General features: G+C 38.7%; 1 protein-coding gene across 4 annotated transcripts in view; it reads left to right on the top strand.

The window, feature by feature from the left end:
• LOC309506006 (alpha-2-macroglobulin-like) overlaps positions 1-25,922 on the top strand; it is a 65,667-nt gene that overhangs the window by 14,436 nt on the left and 25,309 nt on the right. The window contains exons 1-16 of one of the 4 annotated variants that reach the window (XM_082179514.1): positions 9,399-9,552; positions 15,023-15,203; positions 15,313-15,469; positions 16,223-16,275; positions 16,397-16,417; positions 16,592-16,757; positions 16,876-16,960; positions 17,236-17,347; positions 17,456-17,576; positions 17,703-17,812; positions 17,905-18,075; positions 18,156-18,407; positions 18,515-18,724; positions 18,812-18,961; positions 19,172-19,297; positions 20,225-20,318. In XM_082179514.1, the coding sequence (XP_082035640.1) occupies positions 9,467-9,552; positions 15,023-15,203; positions 15,313-15,469; positions 16,223-16,275; positions 16,397-16,417; positions 16,592-16,757; positions 16,876-16,960; positions 17,236-17,347; positions 17,456-17,576; positions 17,703-17,812; positions 17,905-18,075; positions 18,156-18,407; positions 18,515-18,724; positions 18,812-18,961; positions 19,172-19,297; positions 20,225-20,318 (2,095 nt within the window). In that variant the 5' untranslated portion in view covers positions 9,399-9,466. Of the gene's footprint in view, positions 1-482; positions 605-693; positions 746-3,054; positions 3,139-3,224; positions 3,402-3,538; positions 3,615-3,802; positions 3,960-4,514; positions 4,590-4,670; positions 4,834-4,937; positions 5,132-5,214; positions 5,428-5,536; positions 5,656-5,964; positions 6,047-6,128; positions 6,213-6,299; positions 6,406-6,523; positions 6,652-9,398; positions 9,553-15,022; positions 15,204-15,312; positions 15,470-16,222; positions 16,276-16,396; positions 16,418-16,591; positions 16,758-16,875; positions 16,961-17,235; positions 17,348-17,455; positions 17,577-17,702; positions 17,813-17,904; positions 18,076-18,155; positions 18,408-18,514; positions 18,725-18,811; positions 18,962-19,171; positions 19,298-20,224; positions 20,319-25,922 lie in introns of those variants that run through there. The other 3 variants (XM_082179515.1, XM_082179517.1, XM_082179516.1) reach the window with 3 other exon arrangements.

Here is a 25,922-nt window from a genome sequence, read left to right as displayed (position 1 = left end):
AAATGGAGACTTTTGCTTGAGTTTGCTTTTGCCGGGTCCAATGATTTTTTTTTTTTGTATGCATTAAGACCTGAGGGAAGGATGAGAGTTTTAGAAGAGACCTCAACCTCACACACTGTGCTCACATTTTTCTCCTTAGCTAGAAGTCTAGAAGAGTCTAGAAGACATCTCAATAAATTTACAAATCAAATATCTCATTATGAACTTAAACATTTCTACCATATAATATGTATTAATAATCAAATTGGACAAAGAATCAGTCGTAAGCCTTTAATGTGCCTTTCAGCAAGAAAGCTCCAGGGTAACTGTTCCTGTAGTGAGACTTCTGTAAGTCAGTTGTGGAGGTCTCTTCTAAACTTTAAAAAAAGAGAAATGTGAGCTTCTCTAGCTGAGAAAATCTTTTTTTTTTTGGGGGGGGGGGGGGGGGTGGTTTCTCTGTGTTTGTGTCTGTTGTATCTTCACGTACATGTCTTGTGTTGTAGGAGTCTTGAATATTACAGTCAGTGCAGAGGCAGAGGCGTCCCAGACTGTGTGTGACAATGAGATTGTGAGCGTCCCAGAGAGAGGACGCATAGACACGGTCACACGAAGTCTGCTTGTACAGGTCAGCGCACGTCAAACGTCCACTAGACGTCAATTACCCTTTATCATAATGCTGCTTATGTCAGAATGATGTATGATTTTATGCTGCAGGCGGAAGGAACTGAAAAGACAGAGACTCAAAGCTGGTTATTGTGTCCAAATGGTAAGTCTGCAAATATTTATACATTTTGGTGTACAAGCCCTGATAATGCTGGGTCCCGTTTGCCTTTGTTCATTTTTTGGGGGGACCAAGCAATGAAGCTTTTTCAAATGACAAAAAGATGCTCAAATAATTTTGACTCATTAATTTGTCATACAGACTGTAAAGATTAAATGGCTCTATATCTTCTAAACACAATCTCCAACTTCATGAAAATTAGTACACATTGCATAGAGGACATTTGAGGACCAATAGATGGAGCTAAAATATACAGTAACCAAAATATTCTAATATGTCTCCGACATTTTAATTGAGAAAGCAGAAAAAATTTGTCAGGCTTTCATGACAAATGTAGTTCCCTTTTGAGGGAACTCAACGCTGCATCAGCTGACGCAATGAGGATGCAGGACCTAGTGTCTGAGGCACGTGTAACAACAGCCAGTCATGGCCGATGCAGTGATGACATCGCAAGGTTCTCCCCAGTGTATAAAAAGTTTTTTTTCTCATGATTCTGACGAAATAGAAAGCATGGAGTCAGTAGAGACAGATATTTGTAAAAGATCTGTTTCCCGCACCATGCCGCAAAATTCGAAATACTATGAGCTAGTGGAGCTTATGACTCGTGCTACAGCCAGACTGTGCTTGGAATGGTCCGGCCCATTCCCTTGAACAATTTATGGCCGCTCTGGTGACAACAGAGGCATCTGTGGCTTCATTTGTGGCTTCATTTGTAACATAGCGGTCCTCCTGGATGCCCCTGTCTTACCCACTGGTCTGTTCGGCGCAGCCGTTGAGACGGTAGTGAACAGGTTTAGAGAGGCGAGAGCAATTGGAAAAATCATTCCTCGCCGGGTGCAGGCTCCTCCTAGCGGACCAACCAAGCAACTGCAAATTGTTCATGTAGGCCTAGGTGTCAGGCATGCACACTTTTTAGATGGTTGCCATTAAAATAAATATGAGCTCATGCGGTACTGAAAAAAATAGCAATATTTACACATTATTTGACAGTTTATTTGAATAAAAATCTAAAAGGTGTGCATCATGCCTGGCACATACATGAACATTTTACAGTTGGTCTTATTACTGTAAGTCATTCTCTTCAGATGCTATTGAAGTTAGAAACGTGTGTACCAATGTCGTATGTAACTTTAGAGACGGTCCCTGAATGCGTGAATATCCAGTGTCAAGCTACCTTTTTGCCAGTATTTCACTAGGAATCCCTTAGCGTGAATCTTTGTGTGTTACGTTCATATTCTGAGTCCACTTGCCTGTTCCTATATCTAGGATAGCCTACATCCCCAATAAGGTGAGAGTTTGGTCTTTTATATCACTGTATTAGTCCATTAAGCATTAAGTGTCCTGACCGCAGGGGAATTCTGGAGAATGACGTATTCCGCTATATAAAGTAAAGAACTTAACAACCGAGAGAAATATATGTCTACTACCTCAGATTTAACGTTTTATCTGTACATCAGCGTCGGGGAATAACATTATAATCTCGTTCACGGTAGAGAAAGCTGCTTACATGTGCAAAACTAACTGTGAAGACTTAAATGTAAACACAGCTTTTGTGTCTCTATGGTTGCATGCGTAATAAGGTTGCTTGCAGGAAGGTTTCTTCAAGCATCTTGGAGACATTCCTGCAGTTCTTCTGGATTTAGTCTGTCTCAGTTTTTTCAATTTTGACGCCATTGCGTCAGCTGACACAGCGTTGAGTTCCTTCGCAAGGAAACGTTATTACGCATGCAACCATGGTTCTCTGAGAGAGGAACCAGACGCCACGTTCCATTGCCATGCTTTGGTTGTGCCTGCGCAGTCTTCCTTCAGACATTTGAAGCTGATGATGTGTTTTCAGGTTTCTTTTTATACGCTGGGAAGCACCTTGCAACGTCATCACTGCATCGGCCGGCCATGATTGGCTAGTTGGTACACGTGCCCCAATTATATTGGGACTTCACAGATGGTTTTAGAATGTTTCACAAATTCGTTTGTCCATAAATCTTTAAGCTAATAAGGTTAAGCGTATTTGGCTTGCTGACCGCAGGGGAGGGGTTCGAGTAATCAACTTGAACTCGAGCTCAGATGTACCCCCCTGTGATCAGTATGGCAACAAGATGCCTAATTATGTTGGGGGAGTTGGGGAGTTGGGGGAGGTGGAGGGATGCCGCCAGAGCCAGGTAAGCGGCTGCTTATATGCTCCAGCAGTTAATTAAAAGATGGGTTCACTCCTCCCGAAATTACATTTAGGAACTTCGCTAAATTTATAGAGTTACTTTGCTGATCACTGATATGTGTTTCTGTCTGGTTTGTAGGTGACAGTCTGTCAGAGGAAGTGACTCTGACTCTCCCTAAAGATGTGATAGAGGGATCAGCCAGATCCTCTGTTTCAGTCATTGGTAACATTTACATATAAAAGCAGAAATGATGAGATTGGGTTTGGACTTATAAAATGTAGTGGGTTTCATTTGTGTATGGTTTATAGGAGACATATTGGGTCGTGCACTGAGGAATCTTCACGGATTATTACGGATGCCGTACGGCTGTGGAGAGCAAAACATGGCTGTTCTTTCTCCCAATATTTACATTCTGCAGTATCTGGAGAACACGGAGCAGCTCACCTCAGCCATCCGAGAGAGAGCCACAGGCTTCCTGAAGAGCGGTGAGAGACATAAATCATGTCAAGAAAATACCAAATTATGCATTTTTCAACACACCTGAAAGTCATTCAGTAAAGTTGAATAATCAGACACATTGAATCAACCCAAACAAACATTGAACCATTATCACACTAAACAGGATACCAGAGACAAATGAACTACAAGCATTCTGATGGATCATACAGCACATTTGGTTATGGTGATGGGAATACATGGTAAATATATTTTCAATATCACTTTTGTTAAACAGAAATATCAAGGTAATCGGCAATAAACCCAAGAGTATGGTACAAAAAAAACACATTTAAAAATGTGTCCCTCGGTTCAGATAATTTGTTTTGAAATTTATGATGGATGAAACTCCTGATGACATTTTTTTTTATTATATCTTCCACACCACCAGGTTGACTGCCTTTGTGCTGAGGTCTTTTGGCAGAGCACAGAAATACATATTTATTGATCCAGAAATTATTCAGGATGCAAAGAATTGGTTAATAAGTAGACGGGATTCAGACGGCTGTTTTATCCAACAGGGAAGCTTGTTCAACAACAGAATGAAGGTCTGTCAACTTCTATCTCTCTATATCTCTCTATCTCTCTTTCTATTTAGAACACTATAGCAGCCACCTAGAAATGGTCTAGTAACTATATAGAAAACCTGGAATCTTAGACCTGTAAATGTTTAAGCTTTAAAAAAAAACATTTTAGGCCTAGTTTGACAGACATGGTTTAGATTAAGCCAGGATTAGGCCTTAGTTAGGATATTTAAGTACCTTTTTTAAACGTGCCTTAAAAAAAACATTACTGGTGTGCATCTTGAGACAAAACAATGGCAGTGAAATATTTTAAAGTCCCCCTACAGTCAATCATTTGATCTCTTAAAACTCACCTTTGATCACCAAAATGACATATTTAACCCTCTACCGCATGGTGTTGCCATATGGCAACATACTCTTTGTGTTCATTTCCTTGCCATTGTCTCTTTAAAGCTTGTCTGTGAAACTGGCCCTTAGACTTTCTCAAGCCAACATCAAAGTTTGTCTAGATGAACTTTCCTTTAGTAGCCTAGTTTGAGTGTGTTGCTTTATTTATCCTTCATTTCTCATATATTCCAGGGTGGAGTGAATGATAATGTGACCATGACTGCCTACATTACTGCATCATTGCTTGAACTGGAAACTCCAGTCACAGTAAGTTCATCTTCAGGAAACACAGTATAAACTCATAGAAAAATGACACTCACAGTGTCTGTTTCTCTGTTTTTGTCACAGGATCCTGTCGTCAGTAAAGGTTTGTCATGCTTGAGGTCCGTCATTGAGGATGTCAAAAACATTTACACCACTGCTCTGCTCACCTACACTTTCAGTCTGGCTAATGACACGGACACTCGACAGCAGCTTTTCAAGAAACTGGAGGATGTTGCTATTTCAGACGGTAAGAGGTTTGTTTCTGATGATTTCTGTTGCCTTTTACTGTATTAATGTTTTTTGTTTTTTTGTCATGCTCATTGAGTTACGCGTGTGTCTTTTGTCCTCAAGGGTCTCATCTCCACTGGTCTCAGTCTGCATCTGCTGATGACTCTGATTCTCTGGCAGTGGAGATCAGCTCATATGTGCTGCTAGCTGTTCTCTCTGCAGATTCACTCACTACAGCTGATCTGGGCTATGCTAACAGGATTGTCAGCTGGCTTGTGAAGCAGCAGAATGCCTATGGAGGATTCTCCTCCACACAGGTTACTCAAACTACTCCAATCAAACACATTATTACCGGTGTGAATGAGTAAAAGTGACATTACTGAACACATTTATTTCCCAGGACACAGTGGTGGCTCTTCAGGCTCTGTCTTTGTACGCCACCAAAGTGTTCAGCTCTGACGGCTCCAGCACAGTGACTGTACAGTCAGCAGGAGACACTCACCACTTCGATGTCAATCAGGACAACAAGTTACTGTACCAGGAGAAGCAGCTGCAGACCGTTCCAGCCAAATACAGCATTGAAGTGAAGGGCTCAACCTGTGTGTCTGTGCAGGTCTGTAGTGCGTTCAGCTTCATTTACTCATTCTCACTTTCTTGGCATTGTGGTTATTCTGCTGTGAAATGGTTTATTCATTTATTTTTGTTTGTGTTGACTCTCTCAGATAGCTCAGTTCTACAACATTCCCACTCCTACTGAAGTTAAAACATTGAGCATTGGCGCTAAGATTGAGGGAGATTGCAAAACATTGGGACAAAATTTCATTTTGAAATTCACTGTCAAGTAAGAATTTTTATTCAAGTCAAAAGACATGATTATAACTTAAGATTAACCAACAAATAAGTCTATATTTTTAACATCTTAATAAACACAAAAGCAATATAAACTGAAAAGGCATATCTCAGTAGTTAAAACTGCAACACTAAACACTTACTTGAGAAACAAGAAAACATTTTTATTATTGACACATTATGAGTGATTTGAGAGATAAACTCTGAATGTCTTGTTAATTATACTGGCTATTGTTCTCGCTTATTTATACATTTATATGAGGCATTTAAGAACCAAACCTTTTCATTTGCTCTTTTCCAGATACGATGGTCTACAGGAAAGGACTAACATGGTCATTGTGGATATTAAACTCTTATCTGGATTCACAGCTGATACATCAATGGTGTGTTTGAGTGATTCATCACAGAATGTGTAAAGTTTCTAGAGTTCACTATTTAGAAATTAACCAGCCCTTTTCCCCACAGCTTGGAAGTTCTTCCAGATCATACGTACCACTTGTGGAACGGGTCGATTCTAAAGATGATCATGTCATTGTGTATTTGAAGGAGGTGAGAGAACAGCAACATACATATGATTTTTAAATCATTAGGTCTATTCATAATGTCCATAACTAACGTGTTTGTTTCCTCCTGCAGATCCCACAAAAAATTCCAATGAATTACCAGATAAAAATGAAACAGATTCTTCCAGTTAAGAATCTCAAGCCAGCTGTGGTCAAAGTGTATGATTACTATCAAAAAAGTAAGATTTAAAACGCCAGTGTTGAATGTTTTGATCATGTGATGCACAATGTTTATTCAGATTTCCATGTGCTGGTTTCCATTGTTGTATGAATGTGAACATCTTTCTTTTCCTTCAGGTGATCAGTCAGAGGCCGAGTACTCCTTTCACTGTGAATGAAGCTGCTGAAGTAAATCACCTCATAGTTCAGCTTGGATAAAGATGTTTGAACACTCTAACGCATAATATTAAAATGTTTATTCTTTATTCTGTGCAAAATTATTTCCAATATCATCCCAAATTAGAACAACCCTCCAAATTCTCATTAGTTTTTGGACACGTCTCTTGAGAACATGACTGTTCAATTCACAATGCATATGATTAATAAAAGTGATGAAAAAAAGTTATAGTGAGCTGGTTGAATTGTTGAATGTGTAGTAGCAACATGCTATGGCAACATTTCAGAATCAGACAAGATATTTTATGATGATATCTTGTGAATTAGTTTTTATCTCAACTCTGCTTTATCTTGTCTTCACACACAGAGGGCTATTTAGGTCCATTGTAGGTCCTCGTGCTGTAGAATATTTACTTTGTCCTTCACTTTTAACTGAACAGCAAACAACCAAAATATGAACATGATATCAATAACAAATCGACTTACCTAAAGTCAGTGAGAGGTCAGAAACTTCACTCATCCCATCACAGCCAGGTACTCAGGAAAAGACAGACTATTATTTTTAAAAACCAGAAGAACTCACAATAACATGTGACCAAACAGTTGCCGGCAAGAAAGAGTCAATTTAAAGGAAAAATTCAAAAGAATATAATTGTTTTGTGTCAACTACGCCACCTAGGGACTTACACCCCAGGAAATCACTCACTTTTGAAGAAATCCGATGGCTCAGGAGGGGCTCCATTGACAACGATTTAATTAACACTTTGAAAGCCCAGAAAGGAAGGCAAAACATTAAAATAGTCCATGTGACTATGGTTCAACTTTTATGTTATGAAGCGATGAGAATACTTTTTGTGCGCCAAAAAAGAAAGAAAAAAAAAGTAACTACTTTATCCAACAATTTCTTCTCTTCCTCACAAGAGCACCACCACGCATGAGTGTGTGGTGATGACGCAAGAGCTGGTGATCTGACATATGACCCAGAAACGCAGGGCTGTGTTTACAAGCAGAGGAAGCATATATGAATATGATAGCAGATTTCGACACAGAGGATGAATTGCATTTTTTTTTGCACAACCTTACTTATTCGAACCAGAATATACAGAGAACGAACTAAAAGAGATAGAAGAGGCTGCAACACAACCACAAGCTTCTGAAAGAGAGATCAATGGAGAGCTGGTGGTGTAGATGTCATCAGTGCCAAGCGATGCCTACTGAACAGGAGAGTGTGTGCTGCATTGATTGTGATATTGTCATGCCACATCTTGAAAGTTTGGATAATTCAGACGAGGAGACAACATGTATCTCACTGTATAACAGAGGATCCCGGCTTTCCACACGCATGCATCGTGGCGTTCTCGTGAACACGAGTCGGAAACTGATACGGAAGAGAAGAAATTGTTGAATAAAGTCGTTATTTGCACAAAAAGTATTCTCGTCGCTTCATACAATTAAGGTTGAACCATTGTAGTCACAAAGACTATTTTAACTATGTCTTCCCTTCCTTTCTGGGCCTTCAAAATGTAAACAGCGGTCAACGGAGCCCCACATCGGATTTCATCAAAAATATATTAATTTGTGTTCCGAAGATGATCGAAGGTCTTAAAGGTTTGGAACGACATGAGGGCGAGTAATTAAAAACAGAATTTTCATTTTTGGGTGAACTATCCCTTTAATATCTCACACCCAAAAACATAAAAGGAATCCCCAAATAGCCAAATTACAAAGACAAATAACAACAAATGGATCAAAACATTCAATATTAAAAAACGGTAGAAAAACTCCATTTAGTGACTCACACTCTTAACAAAATTAGATACACAGAACAGAAAACAAAATAGAAAAATAGATCCAACCTAAATATATATATATATATATATATATTTTTTTTTATTATTATTATTATTTATTTTTTCGGTTTTAAATGGTCCAAATGGTTACCTCCCAATCTTTCCATTGCAGCACGTCCAGCCAAAGATCTATTGCATCATGCAAAAGGTGCTGCCCACTTAAATACCCTCTTCCTGATTTGGCCCTCCACACACAACCAATGGGTGGTGTGTAAGTCATCCCTCCCACTACATATAGGAAAGTTTGCCAATCCTTGTGCTTTTCCTGCCTGTGTGTCGCACCTGCCGATCTGCATATAGATACAATGTTACAAACAATTTTTTTTTTACTAACATTATTAGTGGATCCCAGGCAGAAAAACAAACATGGTTAAATAAATAATCATGTTGTATAATCTCAAGTAAAATGATCATTTAATTGCTCATTTAATAGATTTACTTTGTATATTTTATTGATAAAATCTTTTCAGACCCCATATTAGAAGAGATAAAGGGGTTTGCAAATATAAACAAACATTTACAGTAACTCTCACTCGTTCTTGACCCTTGATTTCAGTATTGATTGTTTTCAGGAAACAGGTCAGTGGCCTGTTTTTTTTGTTGTTTTTTTTTGTGTATGAGCCTATAGTTTGTTCAGATGATATGATGTGTATATATTTTCTACAGAAAGAAATAGTAGGCCTACAACAAATCTACTTTAACTGCTAATGCAATTAATATCAAATTAAAAAAAATACATATTTTCTTATATAATGACTCAAACTCAAACTTTTGAGTTGTTAAACTGTTTTGTAAAGAGTCTTTGTATTAGTAGATATTATATAATGTATGTAATCTATATTTTACTGCATGCCTGAATACTGTTTTTAATATTTGTCTCAAATTTTTTAAGGCTTTAGTAGTGCTAATTTAGCAATAGTTTTCAAACTGCGTTGCCTACATGGTGGAATCATTAATCAGATGATCAATAGAAAAGTTTTGAAGGACCTCCTTTAGCATGAGAGTCCCTTTAAAAGAGACGGTCCAGTTCATCTCATGATGATCACTCGTCATCATGACTCTGAATATTAGCTGCTGTTGGAAAAGGCTCCTTCTGCTCTCTTTCCTCCTGATCTGTGTCAATGGACAAACATCCGGGCCGTAAGTTTTTAACAATTTCTGCTAAGGAAAGTGTTTTGCTCAGCCTGGAGGTATGGTAACATTTAAATATTCTAACTGATTGAGTTGTATTAAAATTAACTATTGGTCTTCCACAATAGTATAGCCTACATTTAGATCATGATAACCACAGTTAACACCACGGATATAGCACCTCAATACCATGGTAAAATATATGGTTATGTAGGCTATTTGTATTTGTCTTTAGCCTAAATACAGCATAAATGCACAAGCTATAGCTTATCACACACAAAAATACTGTAATTAGCCATGTAGCCTAATGTCTTCTATATTAATAATATAATAAAATTCACATAAAATGTGTATATCCCATATTCCCATATTAACCGATCGAGAGAAGTCTCGAGAAAGACTTGATCGGATTGAAAGCCGAAACTAAAAGCACTGCGCAAGTGCAATGACGTGTGACGCATATGGAACAAGCTCTTCTTCCTGTTAATTAAGTGTCATTTAAATGAGTGTCCCATCCTTCTACAATTCTCCTTTCTCTCAGTGTCTGTGAAGTGGAGCAGGACAACGTCCCACAGTCCTTGTTCTTTCGGATTCTCATCCACAGACGATGGGAGCGTGGGTGCGCGGAGGGGCATTTTTACTGCGTGATAAATATAAAACAGTTCATGCTCATTGTCTCCAAATTATGACCAGAAACGGATATTAAGTCTGCTGTTTAAAATAAGGAACCAATGTAGGAAACGATATTATGCGCACACATCGGGAAACTCTATTAGTGCAGTGTCAAAAAATAAATTCCAATTTGAAGCTTGTGACATAAACGTGCACATCAACCCGATCACTTTGTTTAGCGTTCATGTAAAGACTACATTCAGATTCATCAGTCGGAATGAATTTAGTCTGATTGAAACAAAAGTTGTGCATGTAAACATACATTATGTGGGCCGGATCTGGCCGAACACGGCTACGTTTACATGCACAACTTTTGTTTCAAACAGACTGAATTCATTCCGATTGATGAATGTTTACATGAACGCTTAACATGTGATCATGGGCCTGTACCATGAAGGTTGAACAAACTCCGGGTTACAGGATTAGTTTTGAGTTGACAAAACCAAACCAATCCAACCAGGCATTGTTGGTTCCATGATGCTGATTTTCAACTTTCTCTGTCAACTCAGGCTTTGATCCTGAGCAAAGAGTATAGAAGCCCAAGAGGCAAAACTCAATAGAACGCTCCATAGCAACAGTTTCCCCCATGACGTGACGGCGCGGCCGCCATTATGGACTGAAAACTGAAGGAAAACGCCGAAAAATAATGGGAGTCAATGGCACTGAACCAACTTAACATAACAAAAACTTAACACAACTAAATTTTTTCTGGCCGTCATATCTAAATATGAAAACAATTTAAATACATTAATGAGGATGACCGACGTTAAATGACAGAAAATGTTACGTTTATGTGTTGGTTATGCATGGCCTAATTACCCTTAGGAAAATAGTATTTTGGGACAAAATATTACTATTCATGGATTTCATCCGGTCCCTTTCCACAGGTGTATTAATCAAGCACAATGCAGTCTGCATTCTCTACAGGCATAACTGTAGACCTATAAGTATTTTGCCTGCGCTCAGTAAAGTCCTGGAAAAGATTATTCATACACAAATTTGTAATTATTTCCAGAATAATAATTTGATGACTATGTTTCAGCATGCATATAGAAAGGCACATTCTACCAGTACAGCTCTTACACAAATGACTGATGGATGGCTTAGAAGTATGGATAATTCTGAATTAGTTGGTGTGGTCATGTTGGACTTTAGTGCTGCTTTTGATGTAATAGACCATCAAATTTTAATTGAGAAATTACAGAGTTACGGATTTTCTCCTTCTGCTGTTACATTAATGAAAAGTTATCTTTCATATAGAATGCAACGGGTTTTTTATAACGGTTCCTTATCTAATTATAAAAGTTTAGTTTGTGGTTTACCACAAGGTAGTTGTTTAGGTCCTCTTCTGTTTTCGGTTTTTATCAATGATTTGCCCTTAACAGTCAAAACAGCATCAATGACAATGTTTGCTGATGACTCAACTGTTTACTATGCTTCAGATTCATGTGACAAACTCAATCAGGTTCTGTCTAGAGAATTAGATTCAGTGTATAAGTGGGTTAGTGGAAACAAATTAGTATTAAATATATCCAAAACTAAAAGCATGATCATTGGATCAAAACAAAAATTGATGCTTAAACCAAAATTAAAGTTACATTTAGCCGGGCAAAGAATACAAACAGTAGAAAAGGCTAAACTGTTGGTTTGGTTATTGATAGTAGTCTTTCATGGACAGAACACATAAATACTATTGTTAACAGAATAGGATGCGGCATTGCAGTAACAAAAAAATGCTGTCAGTATGTGAATCAGAAAACTTTAAAAATAGTAACAGAGTCATTAATATTGTGTCACTTGTCGTATTGCACTGAGGTGTGGTCCTCAGCATCAAAAAAGGACTTGACAAAAATTCAGGTTGCACAAAATAAAGCAGCAAGACTTGTTCTGGGCTGCTCAATTGAAACAAGTAGAGATCTGATGTATTCTACTCTTTCATGGCTTACTTTAAACCAAAGAATAACAGTTACTTTAAGTACTATGATATATAACACATTGAAAATGAAAATGCCTATTACTCTGTTTAATCAAATAGTATATTGTAATTCCGTGCATAACCATGACACCAGAAAGGCAAATAATGGTCATATAACGACCCCCTATCCAAAAACTAATTTTATGAAGAAAACATTATTGTATAGAGCTATTGTCATTTGGAATAACATTCCCATTCAAGTGCGTCAGCTTTGTAATAAGGTGTTAGGTGTTTTTTATTGATGTAGGTTTTGTTATTTTGATTTTAAGTAAGGTTATTATAATAATGTTATATTTATTCGGATTATAAATTGAAATTAAATTGTATGTATGTATGAGTATGTGTTTGTTTGTGTATGTAGGTATGAAATATGTATGTGTTAATTGTTATGACGAAATGTTTTTGTTGTTATGTAATAATGTACATTTTTAGAGCGGACCCCAGGAAGACTAGCTGACTGCATAGACTTTCAGCTAATGGGATCCTAAATAATAAACAAATAATAAATAATAAACAAACAAATTCATAATCTAGGTGCTTGATTTTATAGACCTGTGGAAAGGGACCTGATTAAACCCATGAATAGAAGGACTATAAGACTAATATAGAAATACTATAGCGGCTCGTATTCCTATAAGATTACTATAATATTTTCTCCCAAAATACTATAAGATTCCTATAGTACTTTTTCGTAAGGGTATGTCCCCCACCGAATCGGCTTCATTAGCCTACCACTTACGGTTTGCAAAGATACAATTATAAAATTACTGCAAACCTTTAATCTATCAATATTTATGTTCTATTATGCATTTTCCTTGTTATATGAATAACAGAAGTTCATGAAATAATATATAGGCAGACACACAGTAATAAGATATTTATTCAAATGTTGATTTTGAAATCAGTGAACATCACCATATGATTTGGAAAAATAAATAAATAAAATTATAAATGAACATTTCTAAAGACAGTTAATCTTTTACATAGAATATCACAAAAATATTAACAACTTGTTTTTTCAACATCTTCAGTGAAAGTGCACACAGTGAACGTTTCAATGACAAGAATAAAAACAATCTATGAATGTCCTATTACAGGCGGAAAGGTAGGCTACAAAAAAGATGTGCAATCTAGCAAGTGCCAGAGCCGATCCTGACCTCCCTGGGGCCCTAAGCAAAATTCTTTTTAGGGGCCCTCATACCTGACCCGTGAGCCATGAACTATTTGCCATTGCCACACAGTCACACCTGACACCCCAGTGTTCCCACTACAATCCCTCCTTTAACTAGTTCTAGTGAAAATGTAATTCCTGATATCAGAAAACATTGTTACTAGTAAAAAGTTAATTCTTAATATCAATAATTCACATTTGAAATAGTACAAATTGAATTATTGATATCAAAAATGCATATCCTGTGAATGAATAAAAGCTAAAATGGCGCCATAGCATGTCACTGTGTTTTTAAATGATAAAAGTAATTCTTGATAGGCTACTCTTGATTCTTGATGGTTATTATTTACTGAGGGATGTGCATCCATATTGACCAGAATCTCCAGCCAATCAACATTTTAAATTCAATGGAGCCTATCAATAGTCAATGTCAGTACATTGCTTTCCATATTGCATTAGTGCAGAGTTGTAACTAAACCTTGACTTAGCGACTAGATAATCATCGTCTTGTTTTAAAACTATAATGAGGAGTGCCATCACGCCCATATTGTACTGGTCCCAACTCACAACAGATGTTTCTGCTGGAAAGTGCGCGTTTCATTTCATGCACGTTCATATGATCGCATGTTAACGCGCGACGCGGTTATCTTTTCCGAGCTGCAGTTTATAAACAAACACCGTTGTCCTTTGTCGTTTATTAAACATAATAAATCAAGGCACATCAACTTAACTTTAGCCTACTGTTCTTTGCTGACATCAAACTTTGAGAGGAGAGCACACAAGTCTGCCTGATAACTGTTGCCGCAATTAACTCTCATGGTGTTTTTTTCTCTCTCTTTTCGTGACCAGAAAGACAGTTCCGCTTCATTTTCTCATCGATATTGTAAACATTGATTGACGCGCTTTGACACGAGGGGAGGTGGGGCCTTGAGTAATTTGCGGGGCCCTACGCACCTTGCGTAGTGTGCGTATAGGGCTGATCGGCTCTGGAAAGTGCACACATGAACTATAAACAGTACTTAAATGGAAGTGGTGGCAAGATCTCAGTAATTAATCAGACACCACCATCTATTGTGTGTGCATTTGTGTATGAGAGGTTTTTTTTTTTTTTTTTTTTTGTGAGAGAAGAGGCATTGATTTTGCCATTGACTGGCGCTAACGATTTCAGCAGCTTTCAGTCCATAATGGCGGACGCGCCTCCGCAGCGCCATCTACAGACTGTTACCCATAACACAACAGAGTTTCGCCTCTTGGCAATAGTATTGAAAAAATTTTCTAGCTCTCGTTTGATCGAGGAAACTTATATCGCGATAATTATTGTTGTTAATATGCCGTTGTGTACGATAAGACTTGATGATGAATTCTTTATTGATTTAACTGTGTTGCTAGGTTTGCTGTTTGAAAGACAACTTATGGCATATGTAGCCTATAAGATCATTCATAATTAATGACAGTGTATTTTCAAGAGCAATATTGTCCTAAATAAACATACAATTAATTCACCAGACTTCATTACACAGTTTGCTGTATTCTCACTTCTCAAATAATTGATCAGTAGCAAATTAAGTTGATTTATTTTCACTCCCAGTTTATTTATTTTTTGTGTTTCTTATTGTATCTAACCACTCAGGCAATATTGTATGATCATTTTCTCTGGACAGATCTTTCATGGTGACGTTTCCTGCAGTGATCGGGTCTGGATCTGAGGCCAAACTGTGTGCAAGTCTTCTCAAGCCCAATGAAAGCCTTGTCATGACCATTCATCTGGTTCATGGTAACCAGAGCACTTTACTGCTGCAGGAGAAAGCTGAGGAAGAGTTTCACCGCTGCTTTAACTTCAAGGTCTGCCATCAAAACATACACATGATGATTATTATCAAATATATTTCACCATAACGCATATATTTTTTGTCATGGCAGGTTGTAAATACAGTATGTTATTTCTCATCAGGCTCCTCTGGTCGAAGCAGAATCAGTGCAGAAAATGAAGGTCGAACTACAGGGAGAAACTTTCAAGATGACTGAAGAGAGAAAAGTCATGTTCAAGCCTTACCATCCTCTGACCTTTATCCAGACTGATAAACCTATCTATATTCCAGGACAGACAGGTGAGCTTTGAATGTCTTAAAGGCTCAGTAAATAATGCTGGCGTCACTGACATCTAAACCCTGATCACAGCTGATGTAACACATATACATTAAGTAAAGTTCGTTATGATCATATAATGAGCTGATGATCAAAAATTGCAAATGTTGCACAAACCGACAGATGGTAAAAGAGCATTAAGTAAACAGTTCAATGGATTTACAAACTTGTAAACAGAAAAGAGGAGCATATGAAAATATAAGGATCAATAGCTTTGAAATCTAACATATATTCAGCCTAAATACTGTAATTACAGTATCTATATGACTTCATTTTATATGAAATCTAGAGATACTATAGATCAGGGGTGTTCTTGATGAGCCACTGCAGAGTTTAGCTTTAACCTTAATTAAATGTCAGGATCAGGATCAAGCTAATAAAGTCCTTCAGGTTTATCTGAAATCTACAGGTCTGTGTGTTGAAGCAGGGTTGGGACTAAACTCTGTGGCCCTTCAGGAGTTTGACACTCCTGCTATAGATCGTTACATGAGATAATAGCTGTTAATAGAGATAATTATGGCTAAAACAAGCTACTATGACAGTTGAATTTGGCTCAAAAGACACGTTCACACAGCAGCAGAATACATTTGTCAGCCCTGCATTTGATCCTTAATACGGTTACGTTCACACACAGTTCGGTCATTTACAGGAGTGAAATACTGACTGTAAGCCTTGTCCCTCACATGCCTTTTTAAATGCATATTTCTATTTTACAGTGCACTTCAGAGTTGTTACCATGGATACAAACTTTGCACCCCTTGATCAGCAGGTCTGATGTGTTTATCTTGCATCTTTACTGCCATTATTTTCTCTTGCATTGTTAAATACTCGTTTAATAAATAAACTTATTTTTGGCTTTTAATCTTTTACTACTATTTGCTCTTTTACAGTATAGTACAGTGATTCTTGAGGTAAGAACACAAAACCTTCTGTGCAGTCATAACTAGCACCTTTTGAATCGTATTAACACTTGTTTTTACAATTATTGTATTTTCAGTAGGCTAATTATACATTTCTTCATTGATAGTCAGGATATGTGTAGCTGACTGTAACTAAATATCTGCACTGTCTCTGGTATTAAACAGGACAGTCGACGTAACCGGATTGGTCAATGGACAAATGTTTCTTCAACAAGGTGGATTTTGCAGCGGTCTTATGAATTAAACCCAGAGGCCCGTCAAGGCATGTACAAACTGAAGGCTTTTATTGGTGACAGGATGATCTCACATGATTTTGAGGTGAAGAAATATGGTAAGTCATTAAAACAAATGATTTGCATTATTGCATGGGAAGAATTTCAATAACATGTTCGTATATTAATATGTAATTTGACTACTAATAACTCTAATTTCTGTCTTCTAACTTCTAGTTTTGCCTAAGTTTGAAGTTACTGTAAAAATCCCAAATGAAGTGAGTGTTGAAGAAGAGGAACTGATAATTGAGGTTTGCGGAAAGTGAGTGGTTTATATTTCCTGCATTAAGAGAGCAGTATAGCATGTGATTAAATATTAATTTTTAAATGAATAAAGCATTTAAAAATATATATATTAAGAGTGCATTCTTCCATTCTTGTCACAATTAAGTTACTTTGATTTAATTGTAAATTGTATTCTTTCTTTTTTTATATTTTTTACTTTGGGGTCAGTTATTTACTGAATCCCCATTGTAATATATTAGTTGCTTAACTCATCCCTGGGTTCTAGATAATTTGCTTGTACCTTTTTCACAGATACACTTATGGACAGCCTGTACCTGGTACATCATGGGTGAAAGTGTGTCGTAATAATTTGTCCTACCATAGCCTTTACACCACTCCAGTGTGTTTAGAGGAAACCATTGAGGTAAGTTGAAACACAGTACAAGTAATGGCACATTATCTTACCTCCACTAATCCAATTAAACCACTCTACAGTCAACATGCTATCTTTGTGTTCATTCCTTATAATTAGATAAAAAAGACAGGCTGTGCCATCCATACCTTAGAAACATCAGACTTTTTCAACGCCACACTAAAGGATAGGCTGGAGAATTATCTTCGTGTTGAGGCAATGGTTACAGAAGAAGGAACAGGTGAGCTGCAGGAGTTGGTCAGATCCTGTTACCTACATTTCTTGAATTTCAGATTTTTTTATGTTTTACTTTAATTTTATTTTAAAGAATAATAATTGTTGTGTTTTCTGTTTTTACTGTTTACAGAGATCACCATGAAAAAATCTGCATCTGTAACTCTCACTTATGAAATTGGTAAAGCCACATTTACCGAGCTGCCCAAAACATATGAACATGGATCAATTATAGAAGGAAAAGTAAATCTAAAATAAGTTTGTCTCAGTTTAACACCATTGATATGAACAGAATTATTCATTAATTTATTCCTTCAAAATCTTATTTTCAACAGATCAAACTCTCAAATTTCAAAGGTGCACCAATTCAAAACAAAGAGGTTTATCTTATGAAGGGTTACATCTGGTCCCCAAAACTGCTCCTAAATCTCACTACAGACAGTGATGGACTGGCCAGCTTCTCTTTTAATACATCCAGTCATCCTGAAAGTGATATTAATCTGATTGTAAGAGAGTCTTTTTTTTTTTTTTTTTTTTTTTCTGAAGAGTTCAGTTCCATGAGTTATTTCTGATTCTTTGTTATCAGGCAAGTGTCTCTCAAGAGGGCCGTTATTATCAAGAGGGCCGTTATTATGGCCGCAACAAGCCTTACATCTCTATGGATGTAAAAACAGTTCAGCTCTTCCAGCCTGCCACTCCATACACCCCAACACTAAGTGAATTGATTATAGAGAATACTGAGCAACCATTAAAGTGTGACTCTGAGTTTACAGCCACCATCAAGTATTATTTTATTGGAGAGACTGTTGAAGACTTCAAAACGGACATTGTCTATATGGTGAGAACAAGTGCAGTATTTATATTATTACAGAGATGTTTTTGTTTAACAGTATTATTTGGCTGCACTAGTCAGTTTGTTATTAGAGTGTCATCTGTCTGTTTCAGGTCTTGTCCAGAGGAGTGATCGTTCATCATGGGTATGAGAAGGTTGAAGTGAAGTCTTCTAATGGAGCAAGTGGCACAATGTCGTTCAAACTGTCTGTTGGTTCAGATCTGGCTCCTGTACTGCAGATTCTGGCATACTGTGTTCTGCCCAGTGAAAATGTTGTTGCTAGTAGCAAAAGTTTCGACATTGAAAAGTGTTTCAAAAACAAGGTATGTATTGTAGCTTTAGAAATGAGCCTCTTTAAACTGTATTGCTGACTCAATTTTAAAAGAAATCCTATTCACTGTATTTCACAGGTGTCTCTGCAGTTTTCTCCTGCTAAAGCGGTTCCTGGTGAGAAAAACACTCTCCAGCTCTCAGCTCAGCCTGGTTCTCTGTGTGGCCTCAGTGCTGTAGATCAGAGCGTCCTGATCCTGAAGTCAGGAAAACGTCTGGATGCTGACAAGGTGTAGATGCTTTAAGATTCAGTATTGATTAACTGCGTCTTCATAGTGGGAATCTACAGTGGGAATCTATAACATACATTAGATATTACTGCTATGATCCATCAGTGTTTGAGCTGACATCCCAATTTAAGGAGATTTAACATTAATCTGCATTCTTTTCTCACCAAAATAGAATGAAAGTTTTGTTGTGTGAACTTGGTCCCGTCACAGGTCTTCAACTTGCTGCCAGTGCAGTCGAGGTCAGATTATCCTTATTCTGTTGAAGATGAGCGGGAGTGTCTGCATGTGAGACCCCGTCGAGCTGTGCCGACAGACAACGCCTATGAATCCTTAAAGGTAACAGGTGGATTATATGTGTGGCAATGCCCTAGATAATGATTGGGAGAGTATATACTGCATGGGCCCTATTTTAACGATCTAAAACGCAAGTATCAAGCGCGAAGCGCAAGTAACTTTGTGGGCGGATCTTGGGCGCTGTTGCTATTATACCGGCGGGATAAATGACTCTTGCGCCCGACACAAATCTAAAATGGGTTGGTCTGAAGTAGCTTCATTATTCATAGGTTGTAGTTTGGGCGTAACGTGAAATAAACCAATCAGAGCAACATCTCACATTCCCTTTAAGAGCAGGCGCGCTTGTTCCATGGCGGATTGATATAACGGCGGATTTGCCAGGCGCACGCCAGGAGCGGTTCACAGCCGAGGAGACCGACGTTCTCGATAGGGCCGTAAAACACAGAGAAGTGACATTGGGGATGGGAGAAACACACCCAAATTAGCTTTGGTTAAACAGGCGTATAAAAATATGGGTAAATGAAATGTGTAAGCTAGATTTATGCCTATTTTTTCACATCTTCATGGACACAACAATGATTTCCCTCGTGTGTTAAGCGCCCTTAAAATAGCATATGAATAACATGCGCAACACGTCAGTGGCATCAGGTGACATCCACGGTCAGTGGCGGAATTGTTTTCTAAACCTGCAAAATAGCACCAGGGAACGTTTGCGCCGGAACACGCCGCCTCTTTGCGCTGAACCGCACCCGGGAGCGCAAATGCATTTCCTAGTTTACCGACGTGCGTCTGTGGAGGGTAAAGTCCGCTGTGCGCGGGTGCAAAATAAGAATGATACATGCGTCGGTGTATAAAGTCAATTGCGCTGGGTGCAAGATAGGGCCCCATATGTGCAAGTAATTATACTTGATTATACTGACAATTAAAAGTAATTTGTATTTTCATGACTTTTATTGTGGTTTTTGACAGAGAGTGGGATTGAAGATGGCAACAAATTTGGAGGTGCGAGTCCCTCAGTGTCTGTCATACAGAGGCTTGATGTATCACCAATACCATGGAATAGGTACATGCACAGTTTTTACAATCCAAGCTGTTATGTTTTAATATGTAGGTGCTTGTTATGAAATATATAAAAAAATATATATATATGTTAAATTTGTGCAATTGTGGAACTCTTACAATTCATACAATTACACAATTATATTGATGTAGTAGAAAAAAAACATTCAGACTCAGTGTTATTATTGATACAAAAACTTAACTATATAAATTTTGTCAAATTAAATGAACACATTAACTTTGGCAGCTCATAAATGGTACCTTTAGGGGTACAACTACTTATCACTGGGGCAGTACCTTTAAAGAGAGACAACTTTGTACCTTTTATTCCCCTAAAGTATGACATAGTCATACTTTATAGTAATATGTACCTTAAGGGTGTGTTCACACTTGGCAGGTTTGGTTTGATTTAAACAAACTATAGTACAATTGCTCTTTTCATGCAGTTCATTTAAATAAGTGTGAATGCTGCCATCCAAACCCTGACAAGTGGACCGAGACACCTGAAAAGATGGGGTCCCTGTCCGCTTCAAAACGAACTCTGGAAGCAGTTCCGGCATAAATATGAATGCAACAGGAACCAAAGACATCTAAACAGTAACCAAAAAACACCCTAAAAAGAATCAGAATGCTGAAGCATTCCATGATTTCTCACCTTTGTCAGAACCAAGGTTAGAACAAAGCTGTGAGGGCTGAATGAAGGAAAAGGTAGAGGACCCAGTTGCAGAAACGAGAGCTCAATCCACTTAATGAATACACTTAATGCATAATTTAATTAGTTCAGAAAGTAATTCCAAAACAGAATCTCCAAATGTTCCAAGGAGTCAATACAAAAATAATAAAGTAATTCAAAAACTCTAAATTGTCCCAAGGAGTCAATACAAAAAAAATACAAAAGAGGGTCTAGAAACATCAAAGGGTAAATTATGTTCCCCGAAAAGGTAAAACAATCCAAAAACTTCCATGGTGAAAAAAAAGGACAACAAAATGAAAAAGTCAGATAATCTAACAGAGCAAATAAATCCAGAGAAAATCACAAGAAGAATTTATCAAAAGACTGGAAAGGTTGGTCTCAACTTAACAAACACTGAGCAAACTAGAAAACATCTCAGGTTACGCATGTAACCATGGTTCCCTGAGAAGACGATGCGTTGCCTATGGGTCGCTATGGGGAATGCCTCCGGCCATGACAGTTGTCTGAAGCAGTGTTTCCAACACCTGTGCCACTAGTGTCAGGTGTGCCGTGGAAAATGATAAAATTCCAAAAAACAATTAAAAATAAATGCTACAAATAAGAATATATCATTGCGCTGTTGGGCAGAAACGTTGAATCTCTCTATATTTGGATCTCTATCCAAGATGGCGCCGCGGATGGCTGCCTCGGTGTGGAGCTCTCCAGTTATTGTGTTGTTTTTGTTGGTTTGTTCTGCGTTTAGTCATTCTTTTCCTATCAGTTTCACCAAAGACGAACTACTGGACATTAGGAAACACACACCAGACAACTTTTTTACAGATTTTGATTACTCAGACGTTTTACTGGACATTCTCGTCGGAGGGGCAGCGGTGTTGTTCAAACGCGCGGTCAGACGCAAACGCGGGAAGCGCGCTGGCGCGCTGGTTAAACTCCGCGAGCGCGGCCTCCGTACTGCACTCCCCAGTATTCATCTTGCGAATCTCCGATCTCTTCCTAACAAAATGGACGAACTTCTTCTCCTCACCCGCACTAACAAGGATTTTTTAAACTCCGCTGCTCTGTGCTTCACTGAAACCTGGCTGAGTGAAGCCATACCGGACAACGCACTACATCTGCCGGGCTTTCAGCTGTTCCGAGCGGATCGCATCGCGGAACTAACGGGGAAAACGAGAGGTGGTGGATTGTGTTTCTACATTAACGAAAGTTGGTGTTCAGATGTAACAACACTGAAGAAGATGTGCTCTCCTAATTTAGAGGCACATTTCATAAACTGTAAACCTTTCTACTCGCCGCGGGAGTTTTCCTCATTCATTCTCGCGAATGTTTACATTCCTCCAGACGCGTGTGTGAGCGCGGCGATACAACAGCTGGCTGAACATATAGCTGAAATGGAACAAAGGTACCCAGACTCTCTTTTAATCATTCTTGGGGATTTTAACAAAGCAAATCTCTCCCGTGAACTGCCAAAATACAGACAGCATGTTACATGTCCTACCAGAGACAGTAATATATTGGACCACTGTTACACCACGATAAAGAATGCGTATCACTCCGTCCCACGGGCAGCTTTGGGGCTCTCTGATCATTGTTTGGTTCATCTTATACCGACCTACAGGCAGAAACTGAAATCAGCTAAACCTGTAATAAGGACTGTAAAAAGATGGACCAACGAAGCAGAGCAGGATCTACAGGCCTGCTTCGATTGCACTGATTGGACTGTTTTTGAAGCTGCAGCCACCGATCTGGATGAGCTCACAGATACTGTAACATCATATATCAGTTTCTGTGAGGATACATGCATTCCTACCAGGACATTCTTATCATTCACTAATGATAAACCATGGTTTACTGGGAAACTCAAACAGCTTCGTCATGCCAAAGAGGATGCTTACAGAAGTGGGGATAAAATCTTGTACAACCAGGCCAGAAACAGACTGACAAAGGAGATCAGAGTTGCTAAAAGAAGCTACTCTGAAAAGCTGAAAAACCAGTTTTCAGCCAACGACCCGGCATCAGTCTGGAGAGGCCTGAGGAACATCACCAACTACAAATCACCATCCCCCCGATCTGTGGAGAATCAACAACTGGCTGACACTCTCAATGCATTCTATTGCAGGTTTGAGAAGCCCAGACTCACACCTCACACCCGCTCTGATGTGCACTTCACACATCCACCATCACCTCCTGCAACCCCTCTCCTCCCCCCTTCTGCCATCCAACCTGAGCTTAAGGTCTGTGTGGAGGACGTGAGCCGAGTCTTCAAAAAACAGAAGACTAGGAAAGCTTCAGGCCCAGACGGCATCTCATCTGCTTGTCTAAAAGCCTGCGCTGACCAACTGGCCCCAGTCTTCACGCAGATCTTCAACAGATCATTGGAGCAGTGTGAAGTTCCCTGCTGCTTCAAACGCTCCACTATCATTCCGGTTCCCAAAAAACCTAAAATCACTGGACTTAATGACTACAGACCTGTCGCTCTCACGTCTGTGGTCATGAAGTCGTTTGAAAGACTGGTGTTGGCCTATCTGAAGGACATCACTGGACCCCTTCTGGATCCCTTTCAGTTTGCTTACAGAGCAAACAGGTCTGTGGATGATGCAGTCAACATGGGACTGCACTATATCCTGCAACATCTTGACAGACCTGGGACTTATGCACGGATCTTATTTGTGGACTTCAGTTCGGCCTTCAATACCATCATCCCTGATCTTCTCACAGCCAAACTGACTCAGCTCTCCATGCCATCCTCAATCTGTCAGTGGATCTCCAGCTTCCTGACAGACCGGCAGCAGCGAGTGAGACTGGGGAAGCTCACATCCAGGACCCTCACCATCAGCACTGGCGCCCCCCAAGGGTGCGTTCTCTCCCCACTGCTCTTCTCCCTGTACACTAATGACTGCACTTCTAAAGACCCCTCTGTCAAGCTCCTGAAATTTGCAGACGACACCACCGTCATCGGTCTCATCCAAAATGGTGACGAGTCTGCTTACAGACTGGGGGTTGAACAGCTGGCTGTCTGGTGCAGCTATAACAACCTTGAGCTGAACACGCTCAAAACAGTGGAGATGATTGTGGATTTCAGGAGAAAATCCCCAGCACTCCCCCTCTCACCATCATGAACAGCACTGTGGAAGCAGTGGAGTCATTCAGGTTCCTGGGCTCTACCATCTCTCAGGACCTGAAGTGGGCAAATCACATTGACTCCATTGTGAAAAAGGCCCAGCAGAGACTGTAGTTCCTTCGCCAGCTGAAGAAGTTCAATCTGCCACAGGAGCTGCTGATCCAGTTCTACTCAGCCGTCATTGAGTCTGTTTTAAGCACTTCCATCACTGTCTGGTTTGGTTCAGCTACCAAATCGGACATCAGGAGACTACAACGGACAGTCCGGACAGCAGAGAGGATTATTGGTGCCCCCCTGCCAACCCTCCAGGACCTGTACTCTTCCAGAGTGAGGAAGAGAGCAGGTAAAATCATCACAGACTCCACTCACCCTGGACACCCCCTGTTTGAACTGTTACCGTCAGGACGGCGACACAGATCACTGGCCACAAGAACATCCAGGCACAGGAACAGTTTCTTTCCACAGGCCATTTCCCTTCTGAACACTTAACATGCCCCCCAAGGCATATGCCTGCAAGTGCAATACTCCCACTGTCTAGTGCAATATTCTCTTAACTCAGGTGATATTTATATTTATATTATTCATACTACTCAAAATACTGTAAATATGTTCATAATCTGTAACATGCACTAGACTCCCACTGTCTAGTGTAATATTCTCTAACTCAGGTGATATTTATATTTATATTATTCATACTTCTCAAAATACTGTAAATATGTTCATAATCTGTAAATGTTTATTCAGACTAAACCCAACTGTGACCCCTTTTTTTTACTTTTTATACTATTTTATTTTATTTTATTTTTTTATATATTTTATTCTTAGAATTTGTATTACTATGTTTCTTGTTGTATTTGTATTTGTATATGTGCACTGGAAGCTTCAGTACCAAGAAAAATTCCTTGTGGGTGCAAGCACACTTGGCAATAAAGCTCTTTCTGATTCTGATTCTGATTCTGATTCTGATTCTATATTTTGTCATTGTTTTATCAAATTAATGCTATTGGTCATTCTTTACGTCTGTATGTGGGTTTTACAAATATTTAACCAATAGAAAGCATTTAAAAGAGGTTGTGACTAAACCATTGGATCCTCAAACTGTCAGTCAAAACTCATAACTCCACCCCACCTCCAATTAGAATGTACCCTGGAGAGATCTCTGCTTGTTTGCAATGCAAGGGAAAATAAAGAAAGATGTTTGCGTAAGCACAGCGTTTTATTTACTCAAGAAACACTGTCCATAAAGGCTAAAAAAATATATATATTTGAAGAGCGGTGAGTAGTAGTCTTTGTTGTCTAGTCTAGAAGCCAATATAGTGTTTTAAATATAGTGTAGCAAGTCTAAAGACTGTTTATGTCCAATATGATCTAGATGCATGTATTTTCTTTCATGTGTTATGTGTTCTGGTTGTATGGGGCTTTAAGGAATGGGCTGTTCTGAGAAGAGAAGTTTGTGGTTCGCTGGACTGTGTGAGGCAAGAGCATCTGCTACACAGATGCTCACGTTAATAAAAGAGCATTAAAACTGTTAAGTGAGTCTATCATTTTCTCCGATCGCTACAATATTGTGCATAGCGCTTCATCTTTTGTATCATGAGATTTTGATCGTGAGATTTCAACAACAAGAAAACTGAGCGCCCATATTAAACTTTATCTCCTGTTCATTGATGAAAACGTAATGCGATGCACGTACTGCCTCAGATGCGGCTGTTCCAGTGACAGACAAACTATATCTGTCATTCGCTGGTCAAAAACCTTGTAACTCAATTTAAGCTTGATTTTCATAAAATGTTAAT

Source organism: Leuciscus leuciscus, assembly GCF_965113295.1.
Source record: "Leuciscus leuciscus genome assembly, chromosome: 9".
Lineage (NCBI taxonomy): Eukaryota > Metazoa > Chordata > Actinopteri > Cypriniformes > Leuciscidae > Leuciscus > Leuciscus leuciscus.
This window is presented reverse-complemented; position numbering and strand designations above follow the sequence as displayed.